At 36.9% G+C, this 18,433-nt stretch overlaps 1 protein-coding gene across 1 annotated transcript in view; it reads right to left on the reverse strand.

Moving 5' to 3' along the window:
• Window positions 1-1,236: 1,236 nt before the first annotated feature.
• The window catches only part of SLC39A12 (solute carrier family 39 member 12), a 68,394-nt gene continuing 51,197 nt past the window's right edge, over window positions 1,237-18,433 (reverse strand). Inside the window, exon 12 of the mRNA XM_022580211.2 lies at window positions 1,237-1,459. Coding sequence (XP_022435919.2) covers window positions 1,331-1,459 — 129 coding nt within the window. The 3' untranslated portion in view covers window positions 1,237-1,330. The remainder of the gene's footprint in view (window positions 1,460-18,433) is intronic.

The following is an 18,433-nucleotide window of genomic DNA, read 5'->3' on the forward strand; positions in this document are numbered from 1 at the left end:
GCATCAGCATCACCTGGAAGCAGTTCAAAATCAAGCCCCGCCGCAGACTTACAGCCTCAGCAACTCTAGGGACGAAGCCCAGCAGTCCACACTGTGAAACACCCTCCATCGGTCCTAATGTCTGCCGAAGCCAGAGCACTATTGCATTATGTCATGATGCTCCCTTAAATGAAGCTCTAACGACAACTGAAGGAGAAACCCCCCTCATTCTGAAATCAAAGAAAGGTTGAAGAAGATTGTGTTTGGGTGCACGTGGCAAAGACTCTCTACTGGTAAGTGAGGAAGTAGAAGAGATGTATTTGATGCAGCGCCATGAGTCATTCTGGCAGTAAAATGGGCTTTTTTCCCTTGTCAAGATATCTCATTAAAAAATAAGAAAAATAGTAGGCATCTGTTTCCCAAGAAAAATGACTAAAACCAGAGTTATTTTCTATTTTAATGATTTTGCTAGGTTATCAGGAACGTTGCTTGTACATTTCATGACCTTACCTACTTAAATAATGTTTAGGGTTCTATATTTCCTCAGAAAGAGCATAAAAATATGTTTCGCTTAGTAATATTATTCTCATCAACACACTCTTAAATCTGTGACACTTTACGCATTAAATCTACTACCCGACTCAAGTTTTATGTTAAAATTGTTTGAATTTCACCTTTTGTTTCCAGTTCTCTTTGCCGAGAACAGATTTCCTTTGCTGCTTATAGAGAAGAGTGCTGACACAGTAGCCTTTAAAATTCCCAAGTTTGCTCATTTATGAGCATTTCTTAGCCAGTGGGTCACACTTTCAGGTGAACTATTCTATATTGGTTTTTTTTTTTTTTTAGCGTTAAGAATCTGACATCCAGTAACAGAAGGTAATACAAACCATCACGTTAAAACAAGACTTTATTACATTTGTTTGTAATTTAGTTTGCTTATGGTTTATAATCTCACATACACACAAAAAATATATTATTGACATCAAAGAAGTTACAGCAGATTTTAACCCAACAGACGTTTGTCCACTTCAAATACTACAAACAAACATCCTTTACTAGGGAAAAAATATTTTTTGGAAGTTTACTAGAATTAATTTAGAGCGTATGAGTTACTAAAAAGGTGTGAGTTCCATCACAGTGTTGGAAACTAACAACAAAAATTCAATTAAGTACAACCTGACATTTATACACTATAGAAACAAAATTGCATTATAAAATCAATAAGTTAATGAACTAAAAGACACACTTCACCTAAGATAAAAATATTTAATTTATAAATCACTATAGAATACAACAAAAGAAACAAAATAATGCCATTGAAATTGATTTTTGAAGGATTTTGAGACTCAACTTATATTTTAATATTTTGTTCATATATAGCCAAGAGTAAGAGGGAAAGCCAACCTAGGGTCAGTCCAAAGTTCTGCAGGAGAAACATCAACCACGGTCGCTGTGTTTGAACATGAGTCATTGCAGGAAGCTAAAAAAAGAATAAAAAACCAGAATAAGATCCAGATATATTCACTGCTGGGAAAAGTTTGGTGGGAAAACATGAGAGACTCTGTTATTCAGAACTTAATAACCTTTCAAATTCCCCAAACAGTTACAAAATGTTTAATACCTACTCTTACCAAAATTCTAAAACATTAGATAAATTAAGCCACTTGATTGTGGTTAGAAGGATCTTAGTGATACCAGAAATCTTAAAATGACAGAGCTATCAACTGAAAGCAAACCCAACTCTTATTTTTATTTTTGGAAAATGCTTAAATGTGCAATAGATAATAAATGAAAGGTATCATTTTTGATCATTCTGTTAGGTTTATGAAGTTGCTAAATTCACTGGCTATTACGAAACATATACTTGTTTCTTTTCAAAATGATGACCAAGGTCTTCCTGACCTTTGGAACAATAAAGGCATCATCTCCTAAGGCTATGTTTTATTCTCAGAGAGAGAAATGGCAAAATCGCTTTATGTTTGTGAAATGCCGTATGCCATTTAGAGGGAAACGTTCACTCAAGCATCTGTGTGAAATGCCTCAATGTGTTTGTCTCACATTCTTTCGAATCCCTCACCCTGAGAAGGTCAGAGTGAGTATCTCTCTCTCATGACAGTCATTTCTACTGGAGCACAGGCTCAGGTCAACATGGTTTGGAGACTGAACTCCGCCTTGGCACTGCTGACATTTGGGGCTAGAGAATTCTTTGTTGTGGGAGTTCTCCTATGTATTGAAGGATGTTTTGCAGCATCCCTGATTTCTATCCACTAGATGTCAGTTGTACGTCTGCCCCTAGTCATGACAACCAAGAATGTCTCCAGACATTGTCAAATGTCCCCTGGGGGCTAAAAATCACCTCTGATTGAGAACTACTGGATTCTTTTACCTAGCAAGAGAAAGGTCAAACATAAAAAATATGCAAGGGCTTTAGATTTATGGCAGTGGAAAACAGGCTGACGTATTTTTTCATGCCTGTATGGGAGCATCCGGTATATATATACCTTTTCAGATTCTTTTCCCTTATAGGTTATTACAAAATATTGAGTAGAGTTCCCTGTGCTATGCAGTAGGCCCTGTTGATCATCTATTTTATATATAGTCGTGTGTACATGTTAATCCCAAACTCCTAATTTATCCCTCCCGCCACCTCCCTTTCCTGGTTGGTAACCGTAAGTTTGTTTTCTATATCTGTGAGTCTCTTTCTGTTTCGTAAATAAGTTCCTTTGTATCATGTTTTTAGATTCCACATATAAGTCATATCATATGGTATTTGTCTTTCTTTGTCTGGCTTACTTGACTTCGTATGATAATCTCTAGGTCCATCCATATTGCTGCAAATGGTATCCCTTGCTTTTTTTTTTAATCAAAATAATTGGCTCTGTGATAACGTGCCATCCATTCAGGGGTACCTTCTAGCAGCTCACCTTTCCCTCGAGGCCTTTCAGGATGCTCTGGCAGAAGGTCTTATGTAACATTTGCTTTCATTTACATCCATTTTATCATGCCCTTTCTTATATCTTTCCCCCTCTCCTGTTTACTCCTCATAACCCTGTAAGAGGTAAAATTATTAACTCCTTTCAGTTATGAGGAAACACTGGCTCAAGGAGGATGATGACTTATCCAAAGGCACACAGACATGATGTCAGAACCAAGACAAGGAGCCAGGTCATCTCATTATTGTAGAGGATATACAAACACCTACAAAGACCAGCTTTCTATCTGAAATTCACCTCTGTCTATTATGGCCAATACATCTCTAACTAATTAGAAAAAAATAGAAAATGCAAACACTAAAAATGTCCAATTAGGCATAAACTAACCATTGCATGTGATAAAAATATGTAGTAGAATATACAGATATCACACTGCCTTTGTCATAAAAGACATCACATTACTGATTCTGTTTTTAAGGCAGACAATATGCACTGGAAAAAAAGCTATAACAGACTAACTTTGTACACCTATAGAAATAGACAAACAATGAAAATCAACATTTCAAAACACTTTAAGGAGATTCTCACCCTGATATGGAAGCTTTGATCTTAATTTGGGTGGCCTGTCTGAACTTCCCATGTCCATGTGGTTTGGTAAGAAAACCCAGCTAAGCTTACTTTTGAGACAATACTTGGCCTTCTTTTGGATGACTATGGATGATATGTGAACCGTAATATCTCTTGGGTACATACCAAAATACCAGAGAGTTCTGAAGAAAGTCTTTCCAAAAGATACAAACATAAAATGCCAAAGCTCAGACCACATCTGATCACAGTATTTCACTTGCTCCAAATCTACCCACATTTAAAAAATTTTTTTATTTAAATTTTATTTATTTATTTTTGGCTGCATTGGGTCTTCATTGCTGCATGTGGGCTTTCTCTAGTTGCGGCGAGCGGGGGCAACTCTTCATTGTGTGCAGGCTTCTAGTTGCGGTGGCTTCTCTTGTTGAGGAGCACAGGCTCTAGGCACGCAGCCTTCAGTAGTTGTGGCACACGGGCTCAACAGTTGTGGCTCACAGGCTCTAGAGCGCAGGCTCAGTAGTTGTGGTGCATGGGTTTCATTGCTCCACAACATGTGGGATCTTCCTGGACCAGGGCTTGAAGCCGTGTCCCCTGCATTGGCAGGTGGATTCTTAACCACTGCACCACCAGGGAAGTCCTACTCACATTTTTAAAATAATTTCAGTTAGCAAATTTTGAAGGAAAATAAAGGTCCATGTGAATTAATTTTCAAGAGTATTTATTGTTCTTTTCTTCTTTTTAAAATGTCCAACAAGAGGTTAAATGCACCATTTTCCCCTGGCTTTCAAGTGAGAAAAGTCCCCTTTTCCTCTAGGGCAATTAAATTCTGTTATTGAACAGTTTTACAGATGTTGATTTATACCCTAAGACCAGAGGGGTGAAATGATGGATAGAGTGTGTTAACATTGAAGTAAAATGTAGAAAAAAAAGATGAGAAATGTTAGTAAAACAGCCTTGCCCAGAGATACCACTAGGAGAAATGTTCTTTAGGTTCCTTCCAGATATTCGGAAACCTTGAAGTAGAAAGTCCTTCCTTTTTAACCTCCATGCTTGGCAAGTTCCTCAAGTCAGATCAGTGAATGTCAAGATATGATAGTCAAGGTGTTGTAATTTTCTGGAAGATAATCTTGAACTAAGATGCAACTCTTTAACATACCACTAAGTTCTTTTTTTAAATTTTCAATCAGGCACAGGAAAGAAATTCCCTGAGATGCGCAAAGTCCACATATTGACGGTGATTTTTCTACAGATAATTGTCCTTGCAAGTTCTATTAACTAATTCAGAGGTAGTTATGATGGTCAACTGCTGACTGGGATTTCTGAACATTTTAGAAAGTGATAGTAAATAAATGTTTTACACTTGAGTCCATCCCGATAACTGTATCCTTAGTCAAACTGAAGCTTTAAAATGAATGTTCACAGAGAAGCTAGAACACATCAGGAAGGAAAGTGGATAAATACTAATATCATGTACCATGTAGTAATTATAGACTAGGGAGGACTTGTCACAAAAAAAGGGTGGTCTGTAGAATATCCTCAGAAACTAAGATTCTGTCTCTCCTTCTTGTACATCTAAGGTTCACACTCCCAGGCCATAAAAAGACTTCTCTGTCCATTTCCGTTGGTATTCTGAAAATGCTTCCTTGTTGGTGTCATTAAAGATCAATTACTGGATTTTGCAACATTTACCTTCATTATGGTTCATAAATGTACATGCTAAAAAGGAAATCTCAGTGTCCAATATTTCTATTGATATAATACACTAAAAATTTCAAAGGCCTTTCATTACTAACAATGTACAATTCAAATATAGAAGTTCAACATTCATTTGTTGAAGACACTTGGCGATATCTCTTATGAAGGTAAAATTGTAATGCAAATATTTTTCCCCTCTCAGGAACCCATAGCTCTTGGCGTCACCAACTTTCAAGAGAAATGATGTGTCTCTCCATTCATGAAGCACAACTAACAACTGGTTTATACCATCTTCTCTTCAGAGGGACCTTAAAACCCGTCGTGCACACGGAGTCGGGTATATATTTGCCTTTGGTAAGGAGAACCATGCTTATTCCTAAGAAATATGACGAGGAGAAAAACCTCAGAAGCCTTTCTGTAGGGTGTCCTAATAATGTTTAAACTCTTTAGGGGCACATATGCAATGGGTTGGTCTGTCACATTTGTAAATGGCTTAATTTTGTCCTTGCAGAAGAGTCACTTCTAAAAACAAAATGGAAACTTGTTAATGGAAGTCACCATTTGGTTGGCAAATCTGCAATGATCTGTTTGCATGTGCAACTGTATACTTAATAGTTGTGTCACCTACAAATGGGCACTTGCCATCTACCTCTAAGGATTAAATTATGAGCCGCTGCAGCTTCTGACCTTCAACACCTCCTGAAAGGAGTTCAGGGTGGAGATCAGAAATGAGGTGCTCTGCGCTCTGGAAAAAACTGGCAGAACAGGTCTTCAGATAATTAGATATTTTCAGGAGATGAATTTATGAGCCCAAATCTTGCATCTCCTCATATCTAGAAAAAACACTAAAATCCTTCATGCTGACATCTGCCCCTCGTGACTAGCTGATCACGAGATTAGCAGAAACCTTCTGCAAAAAATATGTGCTTGATTGCATGTACTCCCCCTTCACTAACACCACATATATACTGACCTTCCCCCCTACCTCTTTGAAGCAGTTTCTCAGAGCTATCTGAAATGCTGTCCCCCGGGCTATAGTCCTCATTTTGCCCCGATAAAACTTAACTCACAGCTCTCACGTTGTGCATTTTTTTTCCCGTCAACAGTTGAATATCAAAGACTTCTGGATTCTGGTATGGCATGTAAGGAGATTACAAGTCACCAATTCATCCTAACAAGTGAAAAACTGAACAAACTCAAAGATTAACCAGCCTTCTTAGATATGTCAGAGAAGTGAGGCCACAGGGCAAACTGCTGGCCTACATATTGAAAGACAAGAAGACCCAGAGAATCACAATTTACTGTAGCAGAAACCACAAGCAGGAACTTTTGTAGGAACCAGTGCCCGGGTAGGGAAACTGGAGCTGTAACTGATGGATCATTAGAGGCTGAGTGTAGACAAGCCTAAGCGTTAAAAGCTTCGGGGGAACCAGTCTTAGGGAGGCCTTCCACCCACACACTTTTGTGAATTTTACTGAGAGGAGCTCTACCAGATTCTCACAGTGAATATTGGAGAAAAATGCCGTCAAGCTTCCAGACTTCAGAGCAAGGAAAGTTATCAGGGAAAAAGACGGGCATTAGATGAGGAAAAAAGAGTCAATGCTCCAAGAAGACATAACAATCCTTAATGTGTATGCACCTAACAACAGCATGTCAAAATACATGAGGCAAAAACTGATAAAACTGAAAGAAGAACTAGATGGATCCACTATTACAGTTGGAGACTTTAGTGCGCCTCTTTCAGAAACGGACAGATCCAGGAGGCAGAATATCAGTAAGATCAAAGTGGAACTAAAGAGCTGGACCATCAATCAGCTGGATAAAATTGACATCTACAGACCACTCCATCCAATCACAGCAGAAAACACATTCTTCTCAAGCTCACATGGAACATTCACCAAGACAGACCACATGCTGGGCCATAACGCTTAATAAACTTAGAAGAATAGGAATCATACAATGTCTGATCTCAGATCACAATGGAATTAAACTAGAAATTAATGACAGAAAAATAGCTGGAAAAATCCCCAAATACTGAAGATTAAACAACACAGTTCTAAATAACATGAGTCAAGAAGAAATCTCAGGAGAAATTAATATTTTGACCTAGGTGAAAATGAAAATCAACTTATCAAAATTAGTGGGATTCAGTGAACATAGTGAATAGAGGGAAATTTATGATTGAATGTATATGTTAGAAAAAAAGAAAGATCTAAAATCAATAATCTAAGCTTCCAATTTAGGAAACTAGAAGAAGAATAGCAAATTAAATCCAAAGAAAGAAGAAGAAAAGAAATAATAAAAATTACAGCAGAAATCAATGAAATTGAAAACAGGAAATCAATAGAGAAAAATCGACAAAACCAGAAGCTGATTCCATGAAAAGAGCAATAAAACGGATTAGCCTCTTCCAGGCTAACTAAGAAATAAAGACAGAAGACACAAATTACCAATATCAGAAATGAAAGAGGGGACATCACTAATAAATCCATGGACAATAAAAGGATAATAAAGGAATATTATGAATAACTCTATGCCCACAAATTTGATAGCCTAGACGAAATATACAAATGCCTTGAAAGACACAATCTGCTAAAACTAACACAAAAGGAAATAGACCATCTGAACAGGCCTACTTCTATTAAAGAAATAGAATCAATAATTAACAACCTTCCAAAGCACTAGACCCAGATGTATTCACTGGTGAATTCTATCAAATATTTAATGAAGAAATTGTGTCAGTTCTCTACAACCTCTTCCCAAAGAAAGAAGCAAAGGAAATACTTTCTAATTCATTCTAAGAGGCCAGAGTTGTCTTAACACCAAAACCAGACAGAGATATTACAAGAAAAGAAAAATAGAGAGCAATATTTCTCATGAACAGAGTTGTAAAAATCCTCAACAAAATATTAGCAACTCAAATCCAACAATGTGTAAGAAGAATTATACACCACAAAAAAGTGGGATTCACCCCAGGCATATACAAGCCTGGTTTAACATTCAAAAATCAATTAATGTAATCTACATTCCAATATCAACAGGCTAAAGGAAAATCACACGATCCTATCTATAGATGCATACAAAGCATTGACAAAATTCAACACCCATTTATGATAAAAACTCCCAGTAAACTAGGAATAGAAGGAAATTTCCTCAAACTCACTATGAACATCTATAAAAAGCTTACAGCTAACTTCTCACTCAATGGTGAGAAACTCAAAGCTTTCCCATAAGAACAGACACAAAGCAAGGATGTCCCCTCCCACCACTGCTTTTCAGCATCGTATTGGAAGTCCTAGCAAATGCAGTAAGAGAAGAAAAGGAAATAAAAGGTAAAGAGATTGGGAAGGTGAAAATAAGACTGTGTTTATTTGTACTTGACATGATCATCTATGTAGAAAATCCAAAAGGACCAACAGCAAAGCTCCTGGAACTATTAAATGCTTATATCAAGGTTACAGAATACAAGGTTAATATACAAGAGTCAATTGCTTTTCTATTTACCAGGAATGAACAAGTGGAGTTTGAATTAAAAATATACTACCATTTATATTAGTACCCAAAATGAAATACTCAGGTATAAATCTAACCAAATATGTGCAAGATCTATATGAGGAAAACTATAAAGCTCAAACAAAAGATGTCAAGGAAAAACTGAATGGAGAGATATTGCATGTTTATGAATAGGAAGACTCAATATTGTCAAGATGTCAGATCTTCACAACTTGATCTACAGATTCAATGCAATCCAAATCAAAATAAAAATCCCAGCAAGTTATTTTGTGGATATTGACAAACTGATTCTAAAGTTTATATGGAGAGGCAGAAGACACAGAATAGCCTACACAATATTGAAGGAGAAGAATAAAGTTGGAGAAGAATGTCAAGACTTACTATAAAGCTACAGTAATTAAGACAGTGTGGTATTGGCAAAAGAATAGACAAACAGATCAATGGAACAGAGTAGAGAGCTTAGAAATAGACCCACATAAATATAGTCAACTGATCTTTGACAGAAGAGCAAAAGTAATAAAATGGAACAAGTCTTTTAAACAAATGGTGTTGGAACTATTGGATATGCACATGCAAAAAAAATGAATCTATACACAGAACTTTCATAAAAATTAAATCAAGATGAGTCACAGATTTAAATGAAAAACAAAATTATAAAACTACTGGAAGATAATATAGGTGAAACCTAGATGTCTTTGGGTTTGGTAATGCCTTTTTAGATACAACATCAAAAACATGCTCCATGAACGAACTCACTGACAAGCTGAAGTTCATTTAAATTAAAAACTTCTTCTCTTGATAACATCAAGAGAATGAAAAGATAAGCCAGAGACTGGGAGAAAATATTTGTAAAAGACACATCTAATAAAAGACTGTTTAAAATATACAAAGAACACTTAAAATTCAACAATAAGAAAACAAACAACCCAATATTTAAAATGGGCAAAAGAGCTGAAAAGACACCTCCTCCAAGGAGGCAGAAGGTATATCGATGGCAAATAATCATATGAAAAGATGTTAAACATCATATGACTTCAGGAAATTCCAGATTAAAATGGCAATGAGATACTACTGCACACCTATTCGAATGGCCTAGATCCAAAAAACGGACAACACCAAATACTGGCAAAGATCTGAAGCAACAGGAACTCTCATTCATCGCTGGTGGGAATGCAAAATGGTACAGCCACTTTGGAAGACATTTGGCATACTTTCTGCAGAACTAAACATTCTCTTATCGTTAAGATCCAGAAATCGCATTCCTCAGTATCTACCCAAATATTTTGGAAACTTATGTTAATAGAAAAACTTGCACATGGATGTTTACAGCAGTTTTATTCATAATTTCCAAAACTTGGAAGTAACCAAGGCATCCTTCAGTAGGCAGATGGATAGGTAAATGGTGGTACATCCAGACAACTGAATATTATTCAAAGCTTAAAAAAAAAAAAAGCTATCAAGACATGGGGAAAATGTAAATGTATATTTCTAAGTGAAATAACAGGCAAAACTATGGAAACAGTAAAAAGATTAGTGGTTGCCAGGAGTTAACGGAAAGGGAGGGATGAATAGGAGGATCACAGAGGATTTTTAGGGCAGGGAAACTATTCTGTCTGATACTACAGTGGTGGAATACATGTCATTTGTCAGAACCCATAGAATGTACAACACCAAGCACGAATGCTAATGATGTATCAGTGTAGTTTCATCAATTGTCACAAACATATTATTACTGTGGTGTGGGATGTTCATAGTGGCGGAAGGTGTGTATGTGGGAGTCAGATGTCATGTGGGAATTTTCTGTAGTTTCTACTCAATACTGCCATGAACCTAAAACTGCTGTAAACAATAAAGTTTATTAATTAAAAAAATCCATTTCCTAGTTACACTAACCACATTTCAAGCACTCAGCATAGTCACATGTGGGTGTGGCCACCATCTTAGACCATGCACAGAAAAAAATTTTTTTTTATTATCTAAGCCCAGTGTAAATTAAAGAAACGCTCAGCATGGCCTATAGGCTTACTGGGAGAAACATTATAACGGTTATGGATCATCTGGTATTGATTATGGATCTAATGATATTTCTTCTGTTCCACCTATACCTTCCTATTTTCTAAGAGTAAAAATAGAAAAAAATGAGAAGGAAAAACTAAAGAATATTTTGAGTTACTGGATTGTTTGGTGGCTACAGCCAAACTACAGAGTGCCATTTCAAAGTCTTTTATTTATACTCAGAACAGGAAGATATTTTTTCAAGTATTTTCCATAGTCTCATAACACTAATACACTTAGATTTTTTAAAATCATCACTGCTATGAAGAGCCACTGGGATAGCTCTATGTTGTCTAGCACATGAGAAAAATTAACTTTTGAATATTCACCCACTCACATATTTATAACAATGTTAATTTTTCAGTTTTTCTCTTGACTTTTGAAGGGTCGTTTGATGATTGTTCATTGGTAACATGTTGTCTAAAAAATGATTACAAAGAGACATGTAGGAGTTCTGTTAAATAGAGGTAGATAGATTACTGTTTTTAATGACACCCCAAAAGTTCATCCAGTGTTTGCAAAACCTAATAACTCAGTCTGTATAATCTTTTGTCTATGCACTGTCTCCAAGAAAATTTTCTGAAGATGTTATCCATGAGATCACAACTTGCTGAAAAAACTAGTAAAGCAGAAAGACTATTTTGCCTTTATGAATCCAAGAGATAGATGCACTGCTCTTGTCTGTCTGTCTTCTCCCTTGTGTTGGCTGAACAACTTACTTGTGTTAGTAAGTATTCCACCGTAGACACAATCACATTACCTTTTCGCTTTTCTTTCAGATTGTGGCTCTTCATAGCAGTGATCATCTCATACATTCAATAAACTTTAGATGAATTGTAAACAACCTATGTTACTCCTGATGAGCAAACAAGATTGTATTTGGCATTCACTGTCACAAACTTCACAAAAACAGGGAAGTTGCTCTAGTGAATGAAAAAAAATCAGATGAGGATCAAATTTGTCATTCAGTCCTCAGCAAGAATTTAGGAAAATATCATCCTTTCTAACTTTGAAAAGCAATAGAGATTTCTTTTATTTACTTATTGTCATCAACATAGGTTTATCTATTCATGCAACTTAAAACTGAGGAAGAAGAGAAAACAGTGGATAGAATTGCAGCAGATTTCTGTTTCAGTGAGCTTAAAAAACAAAAGAAGAGAAATGGGCTTATGTGATTAATGATGGAACCCTTTTGACTTGTAAATGTCTTTAACTTACACAATTTTATTCACCAAAGAATTACATTAAAAAATTACTGTTTATGAAACATGTCTTTCCTAAGCAAAAATTTGTTACCCAGTACTAATATATACTTTTTTACTCTCGAACTTTTAAAATACAATTGAGGGCTTCCCTGGTGGCGCAGTGGTTGAGAGTCCGCCTGCCGATGCAGGGGACACGGGTTCGTGACCCGGTCCGGGAAGATCCCACATGCCACGGAGCGGCTAGGCCCGTGAGCCATGGCCGCTGAGCCTGTGCGTCCGGAGCCTGTGCTCCGCAACGGGAGAGGCCACAACAGTGACAGGCCTGCGTACCGAAAAAATAAAAAAATAAATAAAATACAATTGAAAAATTCAGCAAAGTTGTAACATACAAAACCAACACACAAAAATCCATTGTGCTTCTATATCCAAACAATGAACAATCTGAAGAGGAGGGATATTAAGGAAACAATTCGATTTGCAACAGTATTGAAAAGAATAAAATACTTAGAAATAAACTTAACCAAGAAGGCACAAATAAAGGGAATGACATCTCATGTTCATGGACTGGAAGACTTAATATTGTTAAGGTATCACTACTAGGTAAAGTAATCTACAGATTTAATGCAATTCCTATGAAAATACTAATGACTTTTTTTTTTTTTTTTTTGCAGAAACAGAAAAATCCATCCTAAAATTCATATAAATCTCTAGGGACACCAAATAGTAAAAACAATCTTGAAAAAGAACAAATTTAGAGGTCTTGCACTGCCTGATTTCAAAATTTACTACAAACCTACAATAATCAAAAGAGTGTTGTCTTGGCATGAAGACAGACATACAGGTGAATAAAATACAATAGAGAGCCCAGAAATATATTCTTGCATACACAGCCAATTGATTTTCAACAAGAGTGCCAAGACAACTTGATGGGGCAAGAACAGTCCTTTCAACGAATGGGGAAAACTGGATATCCACACACAAAAGAATGAAGCTGGACTCCTACCTTACACCATATACAAAAATTAACCCAGAATGAATCAAAGACCTAAATGTAAGAACTAAAACTATAAAACTCTCAGAAGAAAACATAGGGGGAAATCTTTGTAACATTGGATTTGGCAGTGATTTCTTGGATATGTCACTAAAAGCTTAGGCAACACAAGAGAAACATAAGTTTGACTTCATCAAAATTTAAAACTTTTATGCAACAAAGGACATTACAGAGTGAAAAGGTAATCCATGGAATGGAGAAAATATTTGCAAATCATGTATCTGATAAAGGGTTAATATCCAGAACATATAAAGAACTCCTATAACTCACAACCAAAAAACAAACAACCCAATTACAAAATGAGCAAGTGACTTGAATAGACATTCTTCCAAAGAGAAGATATACAAATGGCCAATAAGCACATGAAGAGATGCTTAACATCACTAATCATTAGGGAAATGCAAATGAAAACCACAATAAGATACCACTTCACACCCATTAGGATCATTATTATCAAAATAACAGAAAATAACAAGTGTTGGTGAGGATGTGGAGAAACTGGAACGCTGACTACCACTGGTAGAAATGTAAAATGGTGCGGATACTATGGAAAACAGTATGGCAGTTTCTAAAATAATTAAAAATAGAATTATCATATGATTTAGCAACTCCATTTTTGGATATATACACAAAAGAATTGAAGCAAGGACTCAAACAGATATTTATACACCCCTGTTCATAGCAGTATTATTCACAATAGTCAAAAGGTGAAAGCAAGCCAAGTATCCACTGATAGATAAATGGATAAACAAAATGTGATGTACATACAATGGAATATCATTCAACATTAAAAAGGAAGGAAGCTCTGACACATGCTATGACACAGATGAGCCTTGAAGATATTATGTGAGGTGAACTCAGCCAATCACAAAAGGACAAATACTGCATGATTCCACTAATGTGAGGTACCTACAGTAAATGGTCAAATTCATAGAGAAGAAAGCAGAATGGTGGTTACCAGGGGCTGGGCGTAGGGGTGTATTGTTGTTTAATGAGTATGGAGTTTCAGTATGAAAAGATTTTTTAAGTTCTGGAGATGGATGGCGATGAAGGTTGCAGAGCAACGAGAATGTGCTTAATGCCATTGAACTGTACACCTAAAATGGTTAGAATGGCAAATTTTATGTTATGAATATTTTACCACAATGAACACACACACGTTCACTCACTCCAAGGTTTCAAAAACTTTGATTAATTCTTTAGCTCTTTAGCTTACTGTAATATTACAATAAGTAGCATCTAGATTACATCTAAGAAAATATATGGTAGGAAGAGGTGTCATTTACTAAGGTTTTATTGCATTCACTTTGTACTGAGAAACATGAAGTTCTGGGTTATGTTTAGATCTCCAAGTCCCAGAGCATAAAATGTCATGTTATGAATGTTTTTGTCCCCTCTCAAAATTCATATGTTGAAACCCTACCCCCAAATGTGATGGTATTAGGAGGTGGGGCCTTTGGGACATAATTAGGATTTGATGAGGTCATGAGAACAGAGCCCACGTGAATAGAATTAGTGCCCTCAACACAAATTACTATGTTGAGCCAACAATATCCTGAAATTGGGAGATTTGTTCCCACTGACACGAGTCCTGTTTCGAATTTAGGTCTTTTAAAATTAGTAGCTATGTTTGTAAAACAACTTAATACAGTAGCTTTAACTTTCCTTACCAAGCAAGAAAGCAAGGGCCACAGCTCTCAGTGTGTCTGAGATCACCAAACTGGAGGCTTATAAGGTTCTTTTTAAAAATTCAGCATTAGATATTTTATTTGTTAAATATTCAAATACAAGATATTATAGGTTTCTACCTTCTCAATGGTATTCATGAAAGCCATTTGCCACAGAAGATAAATGAAAATTTCTCTTTTGAAAACTGAGTTGTAAGACAAAGACCATATCATTGTCACATATAATTCAGAGAGACAAAGATATTACCCGTTTTTAACTTGTATTTAACTATTCACTTCTCCATTTTTTTCCTTAGGGGAAGCACTTAAGTTAGACAAACTCTTAATTGTATAGCTCAGAAAAGAGAGTCATCAGTCAGCTGTAATATTTTCCTGAGAAATGGATTGCTTTGGAAGATGTGTGTGTGTGTGCACGCATGCACGTGTGGTCTGAGAAACTAGTTAGAAGAAAAGAAACATGCAGAGCAAAAAATACACACATTTCTGGTGGCCAATTTTTAAAAATTACAGAGCTCAGTGTTCATCAGAGTTGGGTCTGTTAATCATTTTCTCAGTAGAAAATATCTAAGTGTAGGCTTTGACTGATTTTTAGAGAAATCTCTTTTTTTACAGAAAGAGAATGGAAATCTTTCAAAATTGTTGGTAAGAATGATTTTCATACTTCTTGCTTTTGTGAAGAAATAACTGTGAACGTTAAGTTATATTCATTGTGCTACCTGAAATGGTTTTTAAATGCTTCTCACTTTTTCACAGCAGAAGCGTTTAAACGATGTCAGTTACACACATTGATTTCAAGTACAGTATTTGTTGAAAGAAAATATTCATATCAAGATTATTTTATGTCTTTCGTAACAAAATATCCCTTTTCTATAGATGAATATTGTTTAAAGGTCATTACACCTAGATATTGCCAAACTTCAAAGAAAGGATAGCTTACTAGTTTTTTTGGATAAAGGATTCATTTACCAGAGCCAACTTGGGATTATAGATTATTGATTGAATTGCACTGGATTTATTTAAAGTTCTCTGAGAAAGAAAGACTCAATCAAATGCAATAAATTGGAAGATAAAGCAAGCATGATGCGAACAGGGAATAGGACCAAAATATCCTAAACGTGTAGGAATAGCATAATATTACAGCCACCTGCTTTTAAAAAGATGAGAAACCTAGCTAGGAGGGTGGCCCTTTTGTCAGTCAATGTTCTTTTTACCCAATTCACAATCTTAAAGCTGTTATATTTACTAAACTAAAATAATTGTAGAGAAGCCAGTGAATGCCCTTCATCTGGACTGTTGATAATCCTATTTACTGAGTGGGTTTCATAGAGGGATTTTTTTTTTCTGTGTTTGGGTATATTTTCAAAGCAGAGGATCTAAGTTCAAAAATTCAAACTATTCTTTACCCTGCCTTTCATACAAAGAAAATTATCTGGTAATTGAAAAATGCTCCAGGCAAAAGGGTGGCTGTGATATTACTTGGAGGATATTATTTCCAGAAGAAGGTAGATAAGCAAATTGCTCTAAGTGATTCCTCTTCAATCTTACTGTTTCCTCTCCCATTATTATGTCGGTGAAAAGAAGTTTTAAAAGAGCATCAAAACAAAAAACAAAACCAAACACAAACAAACAAAAAACCAAAATAAAAAACCCAAGTGCAGAGCAGAAGAGGAAGCAACCCAGAGATTTATCTAGTGAGAAAGACTGGTGGAGGGAGAGGACTGGAAATAAGGTATATCCTCAATTAATTCCCTGTGATGTACACGGAGGGGGCATGAGAGTTTCTTTTGCTTTGGCATGAATTGGTAGGCACTTCCTTCTTCTGTACCTACTTCTCTGAGTTACAGCTCCTCCACTATCAGCTTGGATGCTATTAACATACTAGATCCTAGGCAGCTGTGCAGTTATCCCCATTCTAGAGACATCTCCAGTCACATCCATCACGATAGCCCCTTGAGATTTCTATGGGCTTGTTGCTATGGAAACAGTGTTGCAGGATTTAAAACCTTAGGAAAAGTGCCTAAAGGTTTGAATCTTGTTTCGGATCCAAAATAAACCTTTCTTTGGCATAACCTGCTTAATGCTCTTCAAAATGAATTAACTTATTCTTTAAATAATAAATCATATCGTTAAAAATAAAGTCTCTCTTATCCAAACTGCTGAAAAAAAACAGTACTTCCAGGGCTGGTCTTTTCCTTCTATTTGAGAGATTTTATAAACTTTAGAGATGGTGGCTATGAGAAATCTTCCTGATTTTTTTAGTTCTGGGAATTTTCTTAGAAGGAATTTTCAGTTCTCAGACTTCAAATGAGAAGCTCTTACATAGCTGCCTCTGTTCCCGAGCACATCTGAACCAAGGTCAGTAGCACAGAGACATATTAGTTTTCTATGGCTGTTGTTAACAAATCACTACTAACCTGGGGGTTTAAAACAACACAGATTCGGGTTTCCCTGGTGGCGCAGTGGTTGAGAGTCTGCCTGCCGATGCAGGGGACACGGGTTCGTGCCCTGGTCCGGGAAGATCCCACATGCCACGGAGCGGCTGGGCCCGTGAGCCATGGCCGCTGAGCCTGCGCGTCCGGAGCCTGTGCTCCGCAACGGGAGAGGCCACAACAGTGAGAGGCCCGCGTACCGCAAAAAAACAAACAAAAAACCCCCCCCAAAACCCCACAAATTTATCTTACAGTCTGCAGGTCAGAAATTTGACTTGGGTCTCACCAGGCTAAAATCAATGTGTTTGGAACCGAGCAGAACCCTGTGGGCTCCCTCCCCCCAAGTGAAAAGGCCCCTTCGTGTCCTCTGCCTCTTGTCTGTAGAAAAGCTGACGTCTCCCAGGCCTTCCGGGGTCACAAAAGAGCAGGTTCAAGCAGTTAATGATTAGGGTAAGAGGGCCACAGACAGTGTGATGCACATTCCTGAGTTGTTTTACAGACACTGTAATTGCCACAAGAGGGAAGTAACGGCATGACGACCAGACTGCAGTCATGACATAAGCTGCTCCATCTAGAGCGGAACTGAATCTACGGCTTGCACAGTTCCAAGCACTGGCCTTAAGAGAATGGGATTAACACTACTGCTCATAATAATCTGTATCTTTGTAGGCATCAAAATAATTGTAACTTTGTCTGCTTGTGTATGTAAACGGGCAACTGAAGCTGTCAGCCAAGAGATGCTTAAAACCCATGTCAGTATCTTTCACACTAAGACCTCGAGGCCCTTTCACAGCATGAAGCAGCTACAGAAGACAGACCTTCATCCCTAATCCCATAGAAATGGGATGATATCTGAGGGGGTGGGATTTGTAAACAGCTCTTTGCAGGAAACGGCCCACAGCAGGAAACCCCCTTTCTCGTCCACTCAGCAAAGCTACGCTGTAACTAACTTTACAATCAGGCACCTCCATGCTCTACTCATCTCCAGCCCTAGCACACCTATCAGATCTTGTGCTCACACAATACCTTGCCTAACTTGTTGGTTCTTTCTGCAGATCAAAGAAGTAGAAATGAAGAATAATTAACAGGTGACCAGATCTCTTCCCTTGCTCCCCCTTCAGTAATCTCGTGAACAAACAGTGTGGACAAACTGTGTGAACAAGACAGCATCTAAAGAAACATCACAAGAAGTCAACAAGCCTGTCAACAAGGTGACGACTCTGACCCCCATCTCAATGATTAACTGAGATTACCTCCGTTTTTCCCTTTAAAAACTTTCATGGCCAAGCAGATGGTTTTT

This window comes from Delphinapterus leucas, chromosome 2, assembly GCF_059928025.1.
Source record: "Delphinapterus leucas isolate spDelLeu-1000000601 "Yukka" chromosome 2, BTC_Dleu_Yukka2, whole genome shotgun sequence".
NCBI lineage: Eukaryota > Metazoa > Chordata > Mammalia > Artiodactyla > Monodontidae > Delphinapterus > Delphinapterus leucas.